The sequence below is a fragment of the Rhinatrema bivittatum genome, chromosome 15 (assembly GCF_901001135.1).
Source record: "Rhinatrema bivittatum chromosome 15, aRhiBiv1.1, whole genome shotgun sequence".
Lineage (NCBI taxonomy): Eukaryota > Metazoa > Chordata > Amphibia > Gymnophiona > Rhinatrematidae > Rhinatrema > Rhinatrema bivittatum.
The window spans coordinates 30646682-30670923 of NC_042629.1; the positions used below are offsets into that span (position 1 = coordinate 30646682).

The 24242-nt window shown below is 43.9% G+C and overlaps 1 protein-coding gene across 1 annotated transcript in view; it reads left to right on the top strand.

Annotated features, from left to right (window-relative positions):
* Positions 1 to 24242, top strand: part of LOC115076485 (C2 domain-containing protein 2-like) — a 72204-nt gene that overhangs the window by 10780 nt on the left and 37182 nt on the right. Inside the window, exons 2-8 of the mRNA XM_029578029.1 lie at positions 6995 to 7093; positions 11545 to 11664; positions 14962 to 15074; positions 18328 to 18528; positions 19699 to 19830; positions 20116 to 20233; positions 20624 to 20747. Coding sequence (XP_029433889.1) covers positions 6995 to 7093; positions 11545 to 11664; positions 14962 to 15074; positions 18328 to 18528; positions 19699 to 19830; positions 20116 to 20233; positions 20624 to 20747 — 907 coding nt within the window. The remainder of the gene's footprint in view (positions 1 to 6994; positions 7094 to 11544; positions 11665 to 14961; positions 15075 to 18327; positions 18529 to 19698; positions 19831 to 20115; positions 20234 to 20623; positions 20748 to 24242) is intronic.

Below are 24242 nucleotides of genomic sequence, written 5' to 3' on the forward strand. Positions count from 1 at the left end.
TGTGAATGGAGGTTTTATATTGGGATTCTGTAGAGACCCTAGACTTCACCACCAAAAGAGCTTTTATTGATTGCTCTTGAATAATTTTAGTGGTAGTTTTACTAGATGGATGAAACTGGCCAGGCATTTCTTTGTTACTTAGAAGATGCCACTGAAATACATGCCTGGCACTTTGTGACAATGATGCAAAATGTTTATAGCAGTGCTTCCTGCTTTATGAGCAGGGATGTGAGGTGGGTGTGGAATCGAGCTGACTGGGTGATTTCCCTGACACGGGTCTCATGATGATTCCCTGATGACTGCTGCATGGGAGTGTAGAATAGAAATCATTTAAAACTGAATATTTGAAAGTGTGATGTCCAATTGTGTGTTTTTACAGGCTTGTTCTAGGGAAGGGAGGAAGCAGTTTATCGTGATGAGTTAATTACCAAAATCTTGGGGAGAGGAAAGGGAAAAGCTTATGGGTCTGTGCCCTATATCTTTAAGTACCTAGCAACGCCCCTGGCTGAACATCACCAGTGCCCTATATAAGAGCACATTACATGCTCTTTCCTGCCTGTGACACCCGAGCATACTGTCAGCTTTCCTTATCCCATTATTACAATGTCTGACTACCTTCAAGTTTCCTGAGATCATAGGAGCCAACTTTACAAACCAATCCGGGATGCTAAGTTCAACACACATTATCCCTCCGTGGACACAATGAAGGAGTTTGTTCAAAACTGGGGCTGCTCAAACGCTCACTGCACCAACACAGCTGGCTCCAGTGCCTTGAGATGGTCATTCCTAGGTCTGTTGCCTGTTTAAAAGTTGAAAATCTTCTGCTGTAGGGGCATCTGTTCTCTGTGCTGGAAAGTTATATCCTGCATTTCAAGGCCACTAGGGGCAGGGGTGAAAGGTGAATGGCACCAGATCCCACTGCTGGAGGGGATCTACAGTAATTGCACCACCCAGGCCTAAAGACGGCCCTGTAGTGTGGGATAGTGGCGCTGGGGCAGGTACCCACCTCCTGCCCACACCAGCACTCTCCCAAAGCAGGGAAGCTGCTGGGACCATTCATGGGCCTGGCTACCAGGAGAGCACAGTGCCAGCAGGATGCCAATGAAATGTGGAGCCCATGACTAGCTGCACATTTCGGTACTACACCAGGCCCCAATTCAGTCTACGACAACCCTGGAGCATGGACCAGTGGCAGGAGGAGGCAGGTGGGATGAGGAGGGATTGGGTGCTGAATTTCTTGGCTTGGTTTTGAAGAGTAAGGGGGGAGAAAGAGAGCTGCTGAGCAGAGTGAGGGGGAGAGAAAATTAGGGGGATGTGGTCAGAGAGGGGGTGAGCACTGCTCGGCAGTGGGTGGGGTGAGCAAGCAAGGGATGTTGTGCTGGAGCTGCTGACAGTGAAGGAAAAAGTGCTGTGCCAGAGCCGTAGCAGTAGGCAAGGTGTGTGTGTGTGAATGTGTGGGGATCCTAAATACCTGCTCACTCTTCAGTCTTAATCTTTGGGAAAGGGATCAAGGGCTCTGCTCTGGGGATTTGCCCTGGGCCCCACAGCCATCTAAGGTCAGTCCTGGTGAGCCAGAGTCGCTTCTCTGCTGGGGCTGCAGATCTCCTGCTCAGAAGGGGAATAGACACAGGGAAAGACAGAATCGGACAAGCCCCCACTACAGGAGGTGCGCACCATTGGCAAAGACCAAAACTGAGAAGAAAGTGTAACATTAAATGGTGATCCAGAATTTAGGAGAAGAAATACGAGTCAGGCAGCAAAGAGGCCAAAAACAGTACAAGATGAAAAATAAGACCGTGACAGTAGAAGAACAACTTTGGCAGGCTTTCCGTCCCAGATGATGTGCATTGCAAAATGGCCGGAAACAAAAATAACCCCTGTGTGCTGTCTTAAACTAGTGAAACCAAGATAGGTCTGCAAGCAGGAAACTGTGTGCCAAATGTTTGCTGTGGGTACATAGAAATGACAGCAGAAAAGGACCAAAATGGTTCATCCAGTTTGCCCAACAAGCCTCCCATGGTAGTATCCTCCACAACATGCAGGTTACCCCACGTTTCTCTTAAGGGTAGCAACTGCTGCAATTATCCCTGAGCCTTATGATAATCCATAAAAATGTACTGCTAGCAACATTTTTACTGGGTAATGAGCCTTTTTGAAAATTCAGACCGTGCTATTTCACGTGCTTTACTTATGGACTTGGCTGTAGAATGAGTCCTGTGTGTGCTCCCGTGTGTCTGCCCATCAGTTTCCCAGATCGCAAAAGTCGGGGCCCTGTCTGAATCCAATTCCCCTTCTCCCCCTGCCATTGAAGCAGAGAGCAAGGATGGAGTTCTGCCAACAGTATCAAGGCTTATTGGTTAAGGGTAGAAACCGCCACACCAGCAAGTTACCCCCATGCACTCTTTTCTTCAGTTCCATCTTTTATCTTTAGGGATTCACAGTGTTTATCCCTTGCCCCTTTGAATCCTTTTACTGTTTTGGTTTTCTCCTCCTCCTCCTCCAGAAGGACATTCCAGGTATCCACCACCCTCTCCATGAAGAAATATTTCCTGACACTGGCTCTGAGTCGTCCTTCCTGGAGTTTCATTTCGTGACCCCTAGTTCTACTGATTTCTTTCCAATGGAAAAGGTTTGACCTTTACACAACATTAAAACCTTTCACGTATCTGAAGGTCTCTATCATACCCCCCCCTTGCACCTCCTCTCTTCCAGGATATACATATTTAGATCCTTCATCCTAACCTCTCATAGGTTTTCTGATACTGACTCAACATCATTTTGGTCGCCCTTCTCTGGATCGCCTCCATCCTGTCTCTATCCCTTTTGAGACAAGGGCTCCAGAACTAAACACAGTGCTCCAGGTGAGGCCTCACCAAGGACCTGGTCAGGGGCATCATCACCTCCTTTTTCTTACTGGTTATTCCTCTCTCTATGCAGCCCAGCATTCTTCTGGGTATGGTTGGCAACGGATAGTGCAGCTGGCAGTCCGGCCTCCTGTGGCCTCGCCCTTCCTGCTTGGAGGATCACTCTACACTACTTGACTGTAATGCACTTTGCAATGTCTGAAAAGCAGAATATCGATCAAATGTATTCATTTCCATCTTAAGGGACACCACCTCAGTCTTTTTAGATTTTTGTTTTGTTTTTTTATTTATGGTCTTGTATGGTTTATATGTATGTTGAATTTGAAAGACTGGAAAGGGTGGGTTATAAATCATTTTAAAAAAATAAATAAATAAAACAAATACCTGTAAACCTGGCAGTGCAGTCTGCTGTCCTTCTTGTCCTCACAGCAGCCTCGAGGAATGAATGCGATTCCTCTTCGGGTGCGCGTGGCCCAGGCAGAATATGCTTCAGCAGGCACTGAGGAGATGCAGCCTAAAATTAGCCTAAGAATGATTTTTTTCAGCTGCAGTTGACTTCCAGTTCATTCAGAACCTGCAATAATGCTATAGTTCCCTGTGCTACTCCCCTCGTCCCCTTCCCCATCATTTAGGCTAAGTAATAGTCCTTTGGCTAAGAGGTGTGGACCATGGGTGCTCTTTAGAGCCAGCCAGTAGGTGTCACCATCGAGCAAGGGCCTCGACATCCCTCTCCTCCAGGGCCTTCTGCAGAGCACAAATGCACCAGCCATGTCTATTGTTTTGTGAATGAGGTTGGGGAAAGGAGAGGACCAGGGACAGCAGCAATGAGCAAACAGACCTTGGCCATTGTTGCTGGAAGCCACACCCCTGCTCAGTTGTGTGGTCAGGGAATGGGCGAGTGTGGAGACAGCTCCGGGCACACTGCCATCTCTGGCTACCATGCAGATGGTCAAACAGGTTCTCCGATGCCTTATTGCATGCACAGTGTGACAAAGCAGTTCATGCAGCAAAAATCCTTCTGAAACTTGGAGGTCTTTTGGCTAGCTATTCCTGAGTATGGGTGCAGTTTCCTCATGATCCTTGGGAATCCAGTTCAGTTAGAACTGGCCTCCATTGGGCTACAGCAACCTGAGCCCAACTAAGCTGATTGCCTCATTTTTAACCTTCCCCTCCCACCTTCTACCTCGGCTATGGCAGTGAAAGTCCGTAGCCACAGTCACCGTGACTTCCGAAACCATGTGTGCTTACGCAGTGACTGGGACTCCTCTTCCTTGGTCTGTGAACGCTGCTTCTGCAGTATCCCCAGCTCTGGCCTGCCTAGGGCTTGGGAAGTACACCCAGGTCCACAGCAAATTGATTTTTTTTTTAAATTGATTATTCTTAAATCACAGTATACTAAACAATATAGAACTTGTACTGATAGTGTCAGGGGGAAGTGCATTCTGATTAACTGCTTCTAAATCTCTACTACTCTTTGGAGTATTCTGTATAATCTCCAGAGTAATGTCTCCAAATGGGTTAATTCTGCGCAGCCCTTACAGGACTAAACCTCACTGGAAGCCAGGGTGCATTGAATAGGATCTCAGTCTCTCAAATGCATGTATGTATTTCCAAAGATTTGATATTCCCGCTTTTATGCGAATTGGACTCAAAGTGGATTACAATAAATTAGAGTAGTTTAGCAAGTCCATATCGAAGCAATCTCTTACACATAACCAGCAGTACAGAATTATTTTAATTTAACGTTCTGGCACCGTCTGTCAAACTATGACAGATGGTGCCAGAACTAATATAACTTAATATCATTTACCACTAATGCCCTTCTTAATACTTGCATTGTGCCAAAGAAAGCCTCCTCCTGGAGTTCGTAAGGTGTTAGATGCACAGGCAACATATCTAGATGCGCCTGGAGGTCCTTTTTAATCAGGTCAGTGGCACCCAGGGCAATTAGGACTATTTCTGTATCTTTCTGCCACATTTTCTCAGTCTCTGATTGCACCATTTAGTACTTGAGGATTTTCTCTCTCTCCATATGATCCTCAGAATAGTTGCTTGGTACAGACAGTAGTGCTGTTCTTATGCTTTTTCCCTTTACCACAATCTCCAGTTTTCTTGCATTGATCTTTTTACCTGTTGGAATAGGAATGTCTCAGGTGATCACAACTTCTTCATTTTCTGTACTTCTATCAGGGCCGTGATCCCAGTGCTTTTCTGTTACAGTGATTTATTTATTTGTTTTTATATACCGATATTCACCCGTGGGTATCATGTTGGTTTACAAGATAACTGTTTTGATAATGTGATGGTGGTCATATTATCTTTACATTGCAACATTTAGACATTCCATGCTTAGATCACAATGGTTTACAAGATGACTTTCATGGTTATACATTCAACAGTGATGTTCGTGTTCACACGATTTACAATGGATGAGCCGTGCCACCTTGTTATGCTTTTCTGTATACAGGCCTTCTGACAATCCTTGACATCCAGCGATGAAGCGTGTCACCGTTTCTAGTGCTGTTTCACAAAATTTGCATTTATTTGTTTTTATCAATTTTTTGTTTGTGTTGGCTGTAAATTTGCTTGTTCATAATCTAAGATTGTGTGCTGCAATTGTCAGTTTCTCATCTTCCGGTTTAAACTCTCCTCACTTTAGCCATTCCTGAGCCAGCACAATAAAGCTCTGGAATTTGTTGCCAGAGGATGTGGTTAGTGCAGTTAGTGTAGCTGGGTTCAAAAAAGGTTTGGATAAGTTCTTGGAGGAGAAGTCCATTACCTGCTATTAATCAAGTTTACTTAGGGAATAGCCACTGCTATTAATTGCATCAGTAGCATGGGATCTTCTTAGTGTTTGGGTACTTGCCAGATTCTTGTGGCCTGGTTTGGCCTCTGTTGGAAACAGGATGCTGGGCTTGATGGACCCTTGGTCTGACCCAGCATGGCAATTTCTTATGTTCTGTATGTCCCACTATAGTTTTGTGCTTTTGCCAATTACTCTTCTTTGTTTGCTGATCGGATTCATTAAAGACACTTGTTTTTCAAATTCCATAGCTTCTTTCCTCTCATGCGCTGGTGAATTCACTCAGTCCCTTCCATTCACCGATTCTGGCCATTAACTATGGTACTTCAGCACTTTTTGATCTGTTGCTGCTGTTAGGTATGCTTGAAGGCCTATAATAGCAGTTTTATAAGTATAATCTATTTTTATAAGGCCAATACCAATTTCAGCTCTTGGAATTTACAATCTCGGCATATGCTGATTCTTTATTCGTTTATTACTTATAGACTGCGATTCCTGATGCAAGACCTGCCCAGAGCAGTAAACAACAATATAATCAAACATACATTAAATAAAAGTACTTCTAACCTACCCAATTCTTATAGATTACTTGATGGGCACAGAGACGTTTCCTTGTTCTTCCGTCCAGTTGTTTAGGATCTTTATTGGGCCAGCCTACTATTCCAAAATTATAGGAGAGTGTGGGAATTGCAAGTTGATTAGTAGTTTGTATTTTATTTTGTGTTAAAAGCACTTTTCAGAATCAAACTCCAGCCATATTCTTTACTGGTCCTTTCTCTCAGTAACTTGTATTGAATTGTCACCCTTTGGCATTTCTAAACGCCTTCCTGCTGAAGTTCTCAGTTGGACAGATGCTTTCAGTTTTGCTTATTTTTCCTGTATGGAAAGCCCCTTTAGCACATTTCTCCAGGCTGATGCTACCTGAGAAACTCTTCTGAGTTGTTCCGTAAATCTCAGGCGTCATGTAGGTGCAATGTCTGTAGATCATTAGTGGAGCTGCAATTAAGGCAATATCTGGAACTTGAAAGAGTTAATAAGAGCATTCAGAAGATTCAGCACCAGGCAAAACAAGAATGGTGAAAGGGAATCTCTCTGAAATTTTGCTTGCTGGATTTTGATATTAGGAATAACCTATTGTCCATGTTTATAATTCTGATGGAGTGTAGTCTACCACCGTTTCATAGTAAACTTGATATACTCAATCAGTACAGGATTTATAAATCTCTGCTACTCTTTGCAATGTTCCCCTATAATCTCTGGCTATGAGGTGTGCCTGGCTCTCTGTTTTCTGTATATTGAGCTGTTTTTTTCATTGTTTTCTTTCCAGGATTCACCAAGACTTACATTTGAAGATGATGGAAGTAAACAGCCGCTGGAGTTATCTGTGAGACAGGTTATGAGTGTCGTCAAATCAGCTGAAGAGAAGGTGAGGTGGAGCAATGTTTGATGCATTGTCTTGGGCAAATAAACCTCTGTGGTCCGGGCTGTAGCACTGCGGTGCAGGAGGCTAGCATTCCCAGGGAGGAAACATGTCCACTTGCTTCTGTGGTGACCCCAGCTGGCCAAACAAGGACGGTTAACTCCAAATATTCGAGCTGGCCAAGTGGTGGGTGGAAGGGATGGAGCCCGGATGCTACCACCAGTAAGTGTGCATTCACGTTCCCCATGGTGACACCTCCTCTTCTGGCATAGGCTTAGCAACCTGTAGTAATTCAAATCAGCCCATTATTTTTCTTTCTTTTTTATTCATCTGAAGGCACATAAATCACATCAAAAAAGTGACTAAAGCCCCTCCACCAATTAAAAATGAGAAGTATGAAACACTAACCCTGACATGATCGTTTCAACATACATGTCTATATCAGAAGGAAAAATGACAACATTAAAAACAAGTGTAAGCGATCTGTTTGGTGGCCCTGACGTTTGATTCCTGGCTCAGGTCTTCCACTTCTGCTAGGCCGGTGTTAGGGATGCTACAGAGACGGCACTAACACCTAGGGGACAGATTTAGAGCGCATGATTGCAGGGATCCGGAAGCAGCCCTGGTGCATGGCTCCAGCTGACTGTCATCGTGGTAGTAGAGAGGCTAAGGGAACTGGGAGGGGATTTAAAATAGGGGGGGGGGGGAATTATTGGGTAGTTGCCAATGAAGGTTCATGGAACTGGATCCCAGCTCTGGTTCTGACTGAGATGCTGAACCCAAAAAAAAATATGTATGAGAAGGACTGTAGCCACATGGAACTGGAGAGATGCACAATCCCCATGTGGAAAATGATGGTGCTTTATTCTCCTGGGTGTGTCTGCTTATAGAAATGTGGCAGACTGCTTGAGTACATCTGGCCAGATGAACAGACAAAGTCCGGTGGCAGGTGCTCACCAGCACCCCTGAGGTTTGGTCCCTCTGGGCCCCTCCCCAGCAGTGTTCGATGGGGCTTGCTGCAGATTCAGCAGTAATAGAAGCCTTCTGAGCAGCTCCTCGGGTCAGGGATCTTGTATATCCCATGCTGCCTATACAGTCCTTGTGCTGGACCAATAAGAAGTGTCAGGACCCACACAAAATCACATTTTCTCCAGCACTGACACAGCTATTAGCTGCTGCAGCCATGTCATAAAATAGCAACCATTCGCGGAGCAGCCGTGGCCTTGCCAGCAATCCGATTGGTGGCCTTTCTAATCATAGCACCGTAGATAACAGGAGATGTTGTTTCTTTGGTAACCTTTATTTATTTATTTATTTAGCATTTTCTATACCGACTTTCCAATAACAAAATTATTGATCAATTCGGTTTACATTTTGACCTTTGACCTGCAGTTACATTTCTTGGTATTTCCCCCACCTCTGCAAATTAAATACTTGCACAAGGGGGCTGAGGGTTAAAGGGGATAGATTCAGGAGTAATCTTAAGAAATATTTCTTTACAGAGAGGGTGGTGGAGGCAAAAAACAGTATCTAAATTCAAGAAAGCATGGGGGTAAATACAGGGGCTTTCCAAGGGTGTGATGGGAATTGAAAGGGCTACAGAAATTGGACGGATGGGCCATATGGTCTTTTACTGCCGTCCTGTTTCCGTGTGAGCAGAATGAGCACTGAAAGAGATTTTCAGCTGAAATCAAAAGTTAGGACCATTTCAGCTGAAAATCTCTATCAGCGCTCATTCTGCTCACACGGAAACAGGACGGCAGTAAAAGACCATATGGCCCATCCGTCCAATTTCTGTAGCCCTTTCAATTCCCATCACACCCTTGGAAAGCCCCTGTATTTACCCCCATGCTTTCTTGAATTTAGATACTGTTTTTTGCCTCCACCACCCTCTCTGTAAAGAAATATTTCTTAAGATTACTCCTGAATCTATCCCCTTTAACCCTCAGCCCCCTTGTGCAAGTATTTAATTTGCAGGGGTGGGCTCTGTCAGGAGCCCCGACTTTTGGTCATTCAGTCCACTCCTACCCCCCCCCCCCCACACACACACACACACCCTCCCTTGCTTTCTATCCCTCCCTCCCCACTCTTCTGTTTAGCAAAGCTCTAATTGTGAGGCCAGGAGCTCCTGGTCCTGTCAGAGGGAGAGCTGTGCACTGCCAGTGGACAGATCCTCCTGGTGTGCGACGAGGTTGGCTGCTGTGTTTGCACAGAATGTGTCACGAGCTGGATGTGTAAGTGCAGAGGGAGTTGGCCTTTGTTTAGGAGGCAGGGTGAAAAGGTGCACTGCAGCACCGAGCAGTGTGGGCGTGAGTGTGGGATGAGATGTACATACAGTACTGGGCATGTATTGGAGGTGAAAGATTTCATTTATTATTTTTCTACATACTTGACTAGTATGTACTGAGAACAGACCTTCTGGCTCTTCTGAATCTCCATCTGGGTGCCTGTGCTCTGTGAGCAGCTCTATGAGCCCTGCAGGGTTCTGTCAGGATGCCTGTGCTGTGTGCGCTGCTCTTTATCCCCTGAGGAGCCCTGTGCTGTGTGAGATGTTGTCTGAGCCCAATGGGGTCTGTCAGTATGCCTGTGCTTTGTGCGCTGCTCCTTGTCCCCTGAGGGGGCCCTGTGCTGGGTGAGATGCTGTCTGAGCCCTGTGGGGTCCTGTCAATATGCCTGTGCTGTGTGAACTGCTTCTGAACCCTGTGGGGTGCCGTCAGGATGCCTGTGCTCTGTGAGCTGCTCTTTATTCCCTGAGGGAGCCCTGTGCTGTGTGAACTGCTCCTTGTTCCCTGAGGGGGCCCTATCAGGGTGCCTGTGCTGGGTGAGATGCTGGCTGAGCCCTGTGGGGTCCTGTAAGGATGCCTGTGCTGTGTGAGCCGCTGTTTGTCCCCTGTGAGGTCCTGTCAGGTGCCTTGGCTGGGTGAGCTGCTCTCTGAGCCTGACTGAGACACAGCTGAAATGCTTTCTGCTTAAGAGTATCGATTGTAGAGCCCTATTATACCTCCATCAAGGTCATAAGATATTCATTGTCTGCTGCTACAACATGCAAAAATGTTCCTGAAAACATGCCACAGTGCTCCCAACCCCCTTTTCTAGCCAATCTTGTGTAAGGCAAACTAATAAAGGAAGAAAATGCAATCTCTCAAATGCTATAGTAATAACCACACTAAAAGAACGTGAGATTCCTGGTCTATAAGTTCTTAATGCTTATTGAAACACTTCTCCAATCTCTGTATAAGTCACAGCCCCCCGCTGCTTCTAATTTGCTGTTCTTCTGAAATAAATCCATAGGTTGGGGAGCTGCCGGAAGTCTCGGTCTGTCAGGAGCCCCGACTCCTGGTACCCCGGCAGGTTGCTTAGGAGCTCCTTTACTATTTTCCAGTTCCAGGCTTTAGGGGGAGAACCCTTTTGTAAATGCTAAGGGACTTGGACTGCTCCATTGGCCTGATGTTTGTGTAAAGTGCTGGGTGCGATTCCCATCTTTGGCTCCTTTCCATGGACAACGCCAGGGAGCACCGGGTCTATCATTCTAGGTGGGTGCCATCTGCAGGTAGAATTCAGGGTGTCCACAAATGTGGGTTCATGCCCCTTGGAGAACTGCAAATGCAGGAAAGAACTGCAAGTACTCTTGGAGTAGCTGCATCCTGGGCCTGGCTCCAGGAACGTAAAATGCCGCTTTTCCAGACTGTGGGGCTGCCAACCATCCGGGGAATAGTTGTTTGGATTTTCCAGAGCACTGATGTCTGTTTACTACCAGATCCCTGGCTGCTGTTATTAGGCCTCCCAGCATCACTCCCATCTCTTAATAGCCGCTAGACAAACTCTTACAGAAGCCTGGAGTTCCCCATGCATGCAAAGGAAAAAACAGAGCTTTTTATTGCAGAGACTCCTTAGACTGTGTGGCTCTTGACCTGGCTGCCTGCCACTAAGCTGTGCTATTTGCTTACCAGGCTATGCCTCTTGTTGAAGGCCAGATTCTGTGATGTAACAAAGCTGAGGTCTGGGATTTTGATAGTGCTTACAGCTTTATTGTACCTAGTCAATCTGGGTAGTAGTTTTGTGTAGCCGGCCTATTTGCAAAAGTCTGTGCATACATTGCAGGTAGTTTCCCTGTGAAAATTACTTAATGCAAATTGCATCCACATAAAAGGTACACTGTTTTGTATCTGTTGTTTGTGCAGGTAGCCAGGTAGGGGCAAAACATGCATGTGTACATTTGATTTACTATGAGCCCCCTGCATCGGAAAATCAATGTATGCAATGCGGTTTTGCCTCCCCTGATCTAAATGAATGCCTGGGAGCACCTCTCTGGGATTTTTTTAAAAATCTGCTAAAAGTACAAGTGCCATGGAAGCCAGTCAGAGAGCGACTGTCAGACAAATTAATTGACCAGAACCTTGCACCCAGATGTGACGAGGAGTGTCTCTCACCCTGTCCCTGCACCTCTTTCTCCTCAGGTTGTATCTTGCAATGTCGTGGGACAGGCCATGTGGTTTTCCATCACCGTGGCGGGCACTGCTCCTGCTGCTGGGAGCCACCGAGCGTACAGCGTGGGCGTCTCCCCGCTCCATCTGCAGGTAAGGAGGGAAGCGTTTCTCTTCTCAATCGGCACTGTCGTATTCTAAGGTCCACCCCTTTCTGGCAGACAGATAAGAAGTAGAAGGGGTAGTCTGACTAGCTGCTTGGTGACCCAGGGTGATGGGGAGGCTACAGTGCATTTACTGATACCTTTCTACTCCCAGCAGAGGGTGGGGTTTGACTTTAAAGTTATAAAGACATAAAACCCTGTTCCAGATATGGATCCCCTGTCACATCTGTTGCCTTCTAGGCTATTTTAATATAGAAAAACCCCTTGCTCTCGCCTTTTAGCCGTGCAGAACCTGCATCAGCACAGCTCAACAGATGCATCCCTTGGGGCTTTCTGCCCCTTTCTCAGTTTGTGGGCATGAAGCACATCACTCATTATTGCACCCCAAACAAAGGAGGCAGGAGTGATAGATTAAAGATGGCCCTCGGGCATTTCTATGACTTTTAATACATTTAAAACAAAACACCCAAGTCAGATGAGAATCCTGAGGCAGGGGCAATAGCGGTGTTCCCTGAATCCTTGACGGTGCCTTAGCCTAAGTAATAATTTGCTCCTCCCGACTGTAAGAATCCTTCTGAGGTACCTGAGGGTCTCTGCAGAAGGGGAACCCACTATGTAAACAGTTATGATGGTAAATAACTGAATGACGGTATATACAAACTCTTACATAAATAAAATATGGGAGGTGGAAAAGGGATCAAATTTCAAAAATATTATACAGCGTATCTAATACATTCACATATCTGCACAATATAATGTAACATGCGATTACTACTATCGCTGAACCGTAAATCAATAAATGCCCAACACTCATACCCATTCATACACTTCTTCATCCCTAAAAACCTACCTCCAAAATATTATTAAAATAACTGGCAGGATTAATGAGAATTTTAGAGATGATATTTTCCCGAAATGTCATAATGTGCCCGTAAGTAATCAGAGTCTCTTTCAGGAACTAATCACCAACAGAAATCTCATGATCTCATACTTATTTTTCCTCTTTAGCTTCCAAATTATAATTCCTTCTGTTCCCAGTCTCTTTCAGGGACTCTCTCCAATATAAAGCTGATATTTCCACACTTTATTTCTCCTTATCTTCCAAACATATTTCCTTCTATTCCCCCTATTTTGGTTCTCCTCTTTTCTATATATTTATGTGAGAGAGGGTATTTTATTTTGTTATTCCTTTCATGATTGTTACACCTTTCAGGTGGAAAAGGGAGCCACTCTCCCTAGTACGAATTACAGAAAACTGTGCCGATATGAATCGGCTAAATTGCTGGCTGAGCAGTAATTGTCCCGGTTCTGGTGAATGGATAGGCAAGCATCAAAGGCCCAATCTTCCTAGTCCTGGTGCCTTAGTTCACAGGAATGATTTTGAGGGCTGTCTGTAATGAATATGTATAAAGTGTATTGCATATATTGGAGACCCTCTGTAGGCCTTTATCTTATGTGTATTCATTGCAGTCATCATGCCATCCAGCCTGGTAGGTGAGGCTCCAGAACTGGAATGGAAAAATCTGTGTTAGAGGCTTCGGGTGTATCGGGTCCCAGAGGGAAGATGATCTTATGCAGCTGGGACAATGTCTGATAGCCTAAGCCTGGAAGAGCCAACCACCTTGCTCTAGGATCCCTCTCTAGACGGAGAGGTCAGATCAAGAGGCTCACAATCCTAATCGCTCTTCCCTCTCCACCCCGCCCCCCCCTCCCGCAGCAGTAGATTTCCTGCTCTGCAGGGAACACTAGTAGGGGGCGATTTTTAAAAGCTTTGCTTGTGCAAAAATGCCCACATACACGCGTATGTGGGCTGCGTGCAAGCATCGGGGATTTTTAAAGGCGTGATTTTCGTGCAACTATAGGAGTGCGTGTGCCAAAAAATAAGGGGGCAGGGCATGGACGTTCCAGGACGGAACTCCGCATTTAAAACCGGAGGCCGCAGCACGTGCAGGCTTGTTAGCCGCGTAATTTTACTGCTGCTGCTGAGTTGTATTAATATTTTATTTTAGGAACTGACCATGTATTAGAATCTATGATATTGGTGTAAACCGTTATGATGGAACCCACCGAATGACAGTATACAAAAACTTGCAAATAAATGAGGAGCAAGGCTGGAGATCTCGTGTTTTAGGATTTATAGGGCAGGGTGAGGGATCTGGGTCAACTGGGGGTCATGCAGGATGAAGAATCAGAGGGGTCTGGATGACCTCAAGATTGACTGGGGAAACTGGTGGAGTAATTGGGGAAAAATTGGGAATGTACCCCATGCGTGCATGTTTTAAAAATCCACTTACGTATGATCGTAAAAACCGGCAAAGTGCTATGGAAGATAATGTGAAGTAGGTTTGCTCAAGTAACCTCTTAAAATTTGGAGCGTGCTTACCTGCGGTAGGTGCATTTTAAAAAGTGTGCGCATTATTTAAATTCCAGTGTGTATCCGCTCATGCGCCGATACGTGTGTGTAGAGGTGCACTTGTTTTAAAATGAGCTCTTCTAACTATTCCATCAGTCAAACAGCAAGACTAACGCAGGTAAGAGAAAGGGCGTTATCCTTGGCAGGACCCATACTATGGAACTCCATGCCATTGGAATTAAGACTACAAAGAGAAAACAAAACTTTCAGAAAAAATCTTCAAACTTGGCTATTCAAACAAGCCTTTCAAAAAGAGAGAGGAGAATAGAATCCAGGGAAGTGCAAGGGACAAAACACCCACGCAAACAGTAATCACTAAGGGTGTATGTTTTTGTTTTAATAGAATTCATCAGTAAAGGATAAGTTACTTTATAGAATGAGTCCTAGACTCAAAACCGCTATAGAATCGAACGGGACGTGATAGTGTTCACACTCATTTAACAACTAACATTGATGAAAACCATGTTACTGAACATTATGGCACCTGTGTAAACTGATAGAGGTTAATAGCATTACTTTTTGTGCCTTACTGTAAACCGTTGTGACGGTACCCACCTTTACGACGGTATAGAAAAGGATTTAAATAAATAAATATTCGTGTGTTGGCCTGTGAACCCCAGCTAGCAGCATGGGATGACAGCAGCCCAGCAGTCCCTGTTGATCAGAATCTGCTGTGGTCCATTTATTTGTAAGGAGTACATGAGTGGTGCATCTCCTTTTGGCCCAACGCTTGGGACTCTGGTATATGGCGTCACTGGGGATTGGGGGGGGGGTTCACAGGCTGGAATAGCAAAAGGTGCAGCTGCTGGGTTAGCTTGGTGGTTCCCTTCCTCTCGAGGTCTGTACCTGCCAAATTTTGTTGTCTCTCTCCAGCTGGAGCTTCACATGAAGGAGGACGGAGAAGATGTCCAGGTCACGTGGTCCTTTATCAATTTCCCAAATGTGAATCTTGAAATCCAGCCAAAGCCAGGGCAGGAGGTCAGTGAGTAAGTTTAAATCTCCTGCTTTCTTTTTCTGATGCTCAAGTCTCTGAGTGTTATCTTGCAGCCCAGCCTTATCAGAGGCAGCTTGTAAAGCAGCCGGATTTTGGGATCATTTCTGTGGCAGGCAGAATAGAAATCATGAAGATCCTACTTTCATTTCCTTCCTGAGAGAATGGTGATGATGATGAATACATTTTTTAATGCTCCTGCTTGGCTGTTTTTACTGTTTTATTGTATGGCTGATAGTTAATTGGACTTCCCAGTGTGATGCTGACTTCTTAGCTTGATGAATGATTTAGCTGCAGTGTGGGTTACTGATGGACTGTTTTTTGAGGCTTGTTCATTGAGTTATTAATTGATTGATATTCTGCTTTTCGACACTGCAAAGCAGATTACATTCAGGTACTATAAGTATTTTATATTGTGGGGAATTGGGCAATGTTTGTTCACTTCTATATTGTATATATCTTTTTACATTTTTAAAAAAATTTATTGTAAAGATAACGCCATTACAAAATAAGCAGAACAAGACAAGAGAGAACCGCAAAGTGTAACCAAACAGAATACATACTCCACATATCGCAGATACACAGTACCCTCCTGTTAAAGAGACATCTTTTCACAAATAAAAAGTACAATAAAGAAAATGTAAATACATGGATAAACCCACATACAGCAATATACAGTTTAGCTAGATCCCTTAACTTTCACACATTCTAGGAAAGTTTCCAAATCCACGGCACTCCAGAATAACTTTCTATAGCATAAGTGTGCCTCAGAGTCAGAAATCCAGCGAAGGTCTACACGGAGGGCTCCAGTGCCTGGCACAGTTTCTCTAGCTGTCAGCAGCATGTGATTAGCTAATTGTATAAGCCTTTTATTCGAGGAATACAGCAATCCAAATTGTGCCCTACTAAAATAACAGCTGGCTGAACTAGGAGAGAGAGTTTTGCAATACTAGGAATCCAATAGATTGTATTGTGCAATTTGATTTTTATTATGTAAACCACCTTTAGGTCTTGTATGACAAGGTGGTATATCAGATGTAAATGAAATAAAATAAATCACTTGATCAGTGCCACTGGGCTGATTGTCCTCAATAACTGTGCAGGAAAGCAGCATGGGCAGATGAAGGACCCTATGCAGGCATTGCACTGATACATGTGAAGCACAAATTTTATAACAACACAAAAAATGATGGGAGAGGAAGACCAAATTGGCTCATCCTGTCTGCCCAGTTGCGATTCTTTCACTTTGGGTAGCTGAGTATCTTACGTTCCCACCCGCGACCCAACACCATTTTCCCCACCACCTCTGCCCGCTAACTGAACTGCTAACCCCTTTTCCACCACTGCTTACATAAGAACACAAGAAATGTCCTGCTGGGTCTGACCACGGTCCATCCAGCCCAGCATCCTGTTTCCGACAGTGGCCAGTCCGGGTCACAAGTACCTGGCAGATCCTGTAAAATAGATCCATTTCTTGGTTACTCACTCCTAGGAACGGCAATAGCTTTCTCTGATCTACCTGGCTAATTACGTTTTATGGACTTTTCCTCCATGAACGAGTCTAAAGCTCTTTTAAACCCTGCAAGGCTAATCGCCTTGACCATGTACTGTGGCACCAGATTTTACAGCTTGATGGGCGTTGAGCAAAAAGTACTTTCTACAATTTGTTTGAATCTGCTGGCTGTTAGTTTCATGGAGTGTCCCCTTGTTTTAGTATTACTTGAAAGGGCAAATAACCATCCTTTTATTTTCCTGTTCCACCCCACTCATGACTTGATCAATTTCTAACATATCCCTTCTCAGTCATTTCTTTTCCAAGCTAAAGAGCCCTAATCTATTTAGCTTTTCTTCATAAGGAAGCTTTTCTATCCCCCTTATCGTTTTTGCCACCCTTCTCTGCACCTTTTCTATGTCCGTTTTTGTGTTTTTTGAGATGGGGTGAACAGAACCGCACACAGTACTCGAGGTATAGATGCACCATTGATCGATACAGAGGGAATATTTATTTATTTTATTTGTTATCCTACATTCTAAGCAGGTTAGAAAAAAATTTCAGAAAATAGATCTAATTGCCGTACAGGCATACCTTTTTCGGATCATTCCAAACATTCTGTTTGCCACACACTGAGCTTAGGATATCCATGTACTGTCCACAACAAGGCACTTCTCTTGGGTGGTGACTCCTAATATGGAACCCAGCATTATGTACCTGTAGCTGGGATTATTTTCTCTATGTGCATCACTTTATGCTTTTTCACATTAAATATCATCTGCCATTCAGATGCCCAGTCTCCTAATCTCACAAGGTAGTCCTGCGGTTCCTCACAATCTACTGCTGCTTTAGCAGCTTTGAATAATTGTGTGTCATCTGCAAATTAGAAAAACTGCCATCTGCTTCCTGGCTTTTAACCAGTCACTAATCCACAACAGGACACTGCCTCCTGTACCATGACTTTTTAATTTCCTGAGGAGTCTCTCATGGGGGACTTTGTCAAATGCCTTCAGAAAATTCTAATACACTATACCAAGCAGCTCACCTTCATCTGCATATTTATTTACATCTTCAAAAAAAAATCTAATAGTTTTGTAAGACAAGACTTCCCTTTCCTAAACCATGTCACCTCTTCCCCATTAAGCTATGTTTACCTATCTTATTTTATTTAAGACACTTATATTCCACTATATCCAATTTCCTAAGTGGCTATCTGGGCAGTAATTTAAGAATAGTTTTTACCATTTTGCCTAGCACCAACATCAGGCTCACTAGTTCATTTTATATCCCGCTTCATTCATTCAAGATGTTTGGAGTGGTTTACTCTAGTAAAAAAAAAAAAAAAAAAAAAAATCGAAAAAAAAAAAAAATCACAGAATAAATAGACAACATCAAAGCCATAGTCAAAATCGAGCAACCATCATCTTTGCATATCCCCCATGTAACTGAACCCACACAGAACATTAAAGTCCATCGCCTTCCTTCCCATCAGGCTTGGTTGTCTGTGCCCTGGAACACAGATCTATTGTTTCCTGGATCAGCCCTAGAGCCCATTTTGAACATTGGGGTTACAGTGACCACCCTCCAATCCTCTGGTATTGTGGCTGTTTTAAATGATAGGTTATATATTACTAGTAACAGGTTTGCAATTTCATGTTTGCATTCTTTTAGGATCTGGGGTGGATATCATCTGGTCCTGGTGATTTGTTACTCTTTAGTATGTCAATTTGATCTTTTATATCTTTCATTATCTCAGAAATTTGTTTTCATCAGAATCATCAAAATCAAAGAATGTTTCAGATGTGGGTATGTTCCCAACATCCTCCTCAGTAAAAACCAAGGTAAAGAACTCATTCAGTTTTCCTGTTATTTCCTTGTCCTCTCTGATCACCCTTTTTACCTCTGTATCATCTATAGCAGTCCAACTGACTCCCTCGCAATCTTTTTGCTTTAGATGAACTTTGACAAAACTTACATTACTAGTTTTATCCTCCATGGCAAGCTTCTTCTCAAATTCTCTCTTGGCCTGTCTTATTACTGTTTTACATCTAACTTGCTAGTGCTTATGCTGTTGTCTGTTTTATTTCATTTGGCCCTGATTTCCATTTTTTTGAAAGAAGCCCTTTTGGCATTAATTGCCTTCTATCACCTCATTAAACCATTCTGGCAGTCATTTGGTCTTCCTTTGACTTTTTTTTAATGCATGGAATACATTTTAACTGGGCTTCCAGAATGGTATTTTTAAACAATGTCCACATGCCAGGCAAACTTTTAATCTTGAAACGGCTCCTTTTAGTTTCTTCTAACTTCCTCATTCTATCATAGTTGCCCTTTTTAAAGTTTATGGTACTGCAGTAGGTTTACTTAATGTCCACCCTCCATTAATTATATTAAATTGGATTGCATTATGATCACTATTGCTAAGCAACTCCTCCACAGTAACTCCATATTCCTGTATGTTATAAACATGCCTAGAATTTGTTAAAGTACTGGTCTCCACTGCTCCTACTGGTAGGTCATTTAAGGTCTTGTCATCTTTCACTTTTATTATTATAAGACCATCACTGAATCTAATGCCCAGATCCCCCTTCCCTGTCTTGTTACCTAGCTTTCCAATAATTCACTCAGCCATCAAAACTAATAAGGCCATTGTCCAAAACATCTGGCTTCCCCATGGTCTTTGAACTTTGTTTTGTTTTTTTAACCATGGTTACTCAATGCAAGTTATCCCAGTGTTTTCCCAGATACAGCTCCACCACTGCTATTTAGGTCATAATGGACAGGAGATGTTCATCAGAGCTCCATGCAGACATCACACTGAAACACATGCATCAGTATCTCACAACACAGAGCAGCAAGGCTTATTGGTATGACTAGGCCAAGGCCTGATCAAGGTTTTCTGAGAGGTGTTGCACAATCACAAAATAATGACCTTGGGATACCAGTAAGCAGATAATGCTGCTCCTTTCAAGTTACCCCATGTTTTAGGAGAACAACTGACCGCCCAAAAGAATACATATTGCAGGAGTACAGATAAGAACTAGGCTATGCTGAGGGGCAAGAGTGCAGATAAAGATCAACATTCCTTTGCAAATGAGTATAAATCTAGGTGCTTTTATTGTACTAGGAGAGGAGGCTCTCCCTTCTCTGCCAAGAAGGTAATCTGTCTGCCAGCTCATTCACCAGGAATTCACTGGATATCGCACAACAATGTAACAGAGGGCGTAGTCTCTGGACCCAGCAAGATTGCAAGAGCTGAGTAGGGTTATGCAGGATTTGTAGCAGAGGAGAGTCTTGAACTCCTGTCCAAGGACTTCTGAATCACAGTCCAGCACACTAACCACTACTTTCTGCTTGCATGGGGTGATTTTTAGATTTAGATTTGTACTTCATCCTGTTTTAGTTGCAAATTTTGTTACAGTTTTTTTTTTTTTAGCTGTGACTGTGTGTCTGTCTGTTTCTCTGTCTGCACATCTTGCAGCCCATCATGCTGTCATTGACTAAAGCTTCTGATTTTTTTTAATTCCCTCTCGGTTACCGTCAGATGGCTGGGACATGTGGGGTCGACCCCAACGCTCAGAGATGCCGTGCAGGCTCTGCTGAGCTCTGTCCGTCCATCAGTCATGTTAAGCACAAAACCCACTGATGTGAAGGAAATCCAGGTAACCCTGCTTGCTGTCTCCTCGCATTTTTCTCCTTCCAGCTCAGGACGTTCCAAAGCTGAATAGCCAGATCCAAGAACAGGTAATGGCATGTTCCAACAGAACAGTGCCTGGCATCCACTCGCTCTAAGCTTTTCTTGTACTGAGAAGGACCATCAAGCATGAGCCAGTCAGAATGCAAGATTAAAATCCTAGGCATCTTTAGTGAAAGTTTGCATCATTTTTTTTCTCCACGGGACTTCCTTTCCTACACTAATTCAAATAAATCCGCACTCTTTCATATTTTTGAAGAAGTCTGGCTGAACTAAACCCTGTGTTTAATGAGTCTTCTGTTAATCTGAATATTAGTGCTCTTCCATCCCATCTTGCATTCTTTCCATTTTCCTCCAGAACGCGCAGAGCATAGGAGCTGTTGCTCGGGGAATGAGCCCCCCTAAGCCTCCGCGGATCCACGAGCTCAGGCTGCAGGTGAAAAACATTTCAGCCATGCTGCCAGCCAGCCGGGACACAGCAGGTACAATTATTCTGGAACAGCGCTAGGCAAAACCCTTGATTCACTAAATACACCTGGTGTGGCTCCTTGGATCTTCTGATAATTATAGAGGTTTTCACGGTATCTGATAATGCTGATGTTAGAAGCTTGTAGTTAAAATAAGGGCACTCGTGGGGGTTCTTCAGGAGGGCAAAGGCTACGAACCACTGCTGGAAATATTCATTATTTAAAGTGAGAGCCCTAGTCTCTGAAAAACTGCAGCTTACAGCAAGTAAGGAAGGTGTCGCGGATCAAATATTGGACTTGTCAGGGCCAAAAACCTCTTCCTTGATTTGTCTTCTTGGACAAATCAACTGTTTTGGCTCTTTTGGAGCAGCACCGTACTAGTGGGTTGTCTGGGACAGATTGATGGGGAGGAGTGAAGCAGATGTGGGAGCAGATGTGGGAAAAAGTTAGTTTTGAAATGGCTGTTTTCTGCAAAACCTGGCAAACTAAAAAAAAAAAAAAAAATAAATTGATTAGATAGCCATAAATAATAGCAGGAAGGACACATCTTCTTCCAAAAGGAGCCCCATGTAACATCCCCCAAGAAAACCTACTGCCCAATAATTTGCCTACTTACAAACTACAAGCTGTTGCCTGCAATAGATTCAAATAGAATATATGAGCACAGAAACTTTAATAACATCATGACAACAGAACAGAAGGGCAACAAAAGAGGAGAGTATGGAATCAAAGACCAATTGATTCTGGATAAAGGCATCAAGGCCAGCTGTAAGAAATTGAAACCTCTAGTATAGCAGAGATTGATTATATAAAAAAAAAAAAAAAGTTTTGATAGCATCCTCCACGCTTGGATACTAAATTGCCTTGAAAAGTACAGCTTGAACCCTGCACTGATTGAGTACATCAATTTCACCATGAAAATGTGGCAGACTACACTCTATCTGAATTATGAAGATGGACAATGTCATTCCTACATCAACATCCAGCGAGAAATATTTCAAGGAGATTCCCTATCACCACTCCTGTTTTCTCTGGCACTGAATTCTCTTATTAACGCTTTAGGCTATGAATTTAGCCTTTATCCTAGAGATACTAATGATCTACAGATAACATCTCACTTACTATTTTGTAGATGATTTTAAACTTTAGTGCTCCTGTGATCATCACTTTAGTGCAGTGGTTCTCAACCTTTTTTCTGTAGGGACACACCTGGCAGATCATGCTTACATGCGTGACATGCTGAACACTTGACCATCACAAACTAAACGTAAACATATACTCCGCATCCACAGGAACCCGCCCCCCGGTCCCCAAACAATGGATGCAGAGCAGAACTAAGATATTTCTAATACAACTCGCCATATAAAAAGATATTGATTCTGGTGCTATCTCAGTAACAGAAACACAAACTCCCTTACTACCAGGTGCTTTTGTAAAATACAAAACTTGAAAAAAACACTCAGTACATGTGTAGCAAACCTTTCATACCATTGCAACACTAATTCCAAGAACTCAAACAGCAATAGCCCTTCCTGTGAAAAGGCAGCAGTGCAGCACCAATGCATGGCCTATTGAGAATGAGAAAATGCAACAAAGAAGATGGATACAAATCCCTACCTACTAGTAAAATACCTCCTACACTAAGCAAAGTACAAAGATAGGTCAGTTTTGGGAATGTGCATTTCTTCTATTATGGCTCTTGCACCCTATCACTCCCCTTCCATGCATCCTCCATCCTTCACTTTTCCCAAATACTCCCTTTCAATCATCCACTCACATCCCTGCCCAGCATTCCAGACCCCCCACATCCTCTTCCCTGTGCTCCCTCTCTCCCCTGCCTGCCCAGCTACCCCAACCCACTGCTTCCCACCCCTTCCTGCTCAGCAGCCCCCACACTCCCTCTCCGTTCCACCTTCATCTTCCCAGCATCCCCAATCTCCTTTCCCCACCCTCCACATGATGAAGAGATCAGCAGCATCACTCCCAGACTCAGCAGGGGAAGATAAAGTTTACGTTTCTTCAGGCCCAGAATAGCCGTTGCTGGCAATGTCTAGCTTTGATCTGGGTGAAGGAGGAAACAGCCTCTCACTGGGCCAGAAAGAAGAGAAGGAAGTGAGAGGAGCCTTCCAATGGGCCCAGTGTAAAAGAAGTCAGCCAACTCCCACCCAGGCTGATAAGGAGGCAGCCGTCTGCTGGCCCTGCGATGCACCTCCCAAGAGCTTGCGACACACCAGTGGGTCCCGACCCACCTGTTGAGAACCTTCTTTAGTGAAACAATTCCAAATAGTGAAGAGCTTCTCAGGTGACATCAGGATGACGTTCAGCCTGGTCAAATGCACTAAAGTGACCTTTCTCAAGGGAAAATGAAGTACAACGGAACATTTTGCCAACTGAATACCGTAACATAAAAAAAGCTTGAGCAGGAAGGCGTAATATAAATATATATCCAGGAGTAGAGGAAGGTGCAACAATCCAGCACAAGTTTCTGAGAAAAGATCATCAAAGAATACTACAGGAGACTGAAACTGATTTTAAAGTGCTTTAACAGCATGGAATAAGATACAAGTTATCCATCAACACCCACTTTTCCCACACTTTTCTACAGTTTTTGAAATTGGCTCCATAAAGAATTTGGACAGTTGGATAGAGGAACTCCTCCTTTGCCCACCAAGTATTCTATAAATCAATGGATGCAAGATTGTACATACCAAGAGCCGAAAGCGGAATGGGCCTTTTAGAAATAGATTACACTGTTGGAGACAGGATACTGGGCTTGATGGACTCTTGGTCTGACCCAGAATGGCATATCTTATGTTCTTATGACTTCGCAAGATGGCCACCGTGGCAGAATCTGATGAAGTATCTCTACTGCTAGTGTTGCTTTTGTATTAGTTTTGCTTACAACTATGGTTATGTGGAAGAGAAAGCAGAAGGCTCTGGCTTACTCTCCTTTTTCAGCAGCTTCAATGAAGCTTATCCAAAGGAATCTGCATTCTGAAATGAGCACCAAGAGTGAGAGTTCTCCAGAACCAGAAGCATCATTGAGCTTTAGTGCGAGACCTTCCCTCACTGCCAATAAACTGGTGCTAGATTGCTTTGCTGGAGGAAGAAACACTACTGAAGCAGTGCCTGGAGGATGTGGAGCAGCGAGGAACAGTGGTTGCTTAGACACTGCTAACTCCAGATTCAGAAGCCCTGGAGAATATCCAGCCTATTGAATCCAAATGTGTTTTTGTTCAGGAGATGGAAGTTGGTGATAGTATGTCCCAGTTCAGTGTGCTTCCCTCTGAGCTTTGGGTACCGCTGCTTTCACCCGTGTCACTTCCTGTATCCTTAAAGGGGAAACAGGAATTCCACTGGCTGCTAAGAAGGGAGTCAAGCTGAAGGATGTTTGAGGAGTAGTCAGCAGGACTGAGAGCATTCTAGCTGACTCAATTTCTCAGTTGTTTCTTTACAAAAGAAAATGCAGCTTCCAAAATGGAGGCCCACGAGAAAAGGCTTGGAGAGATT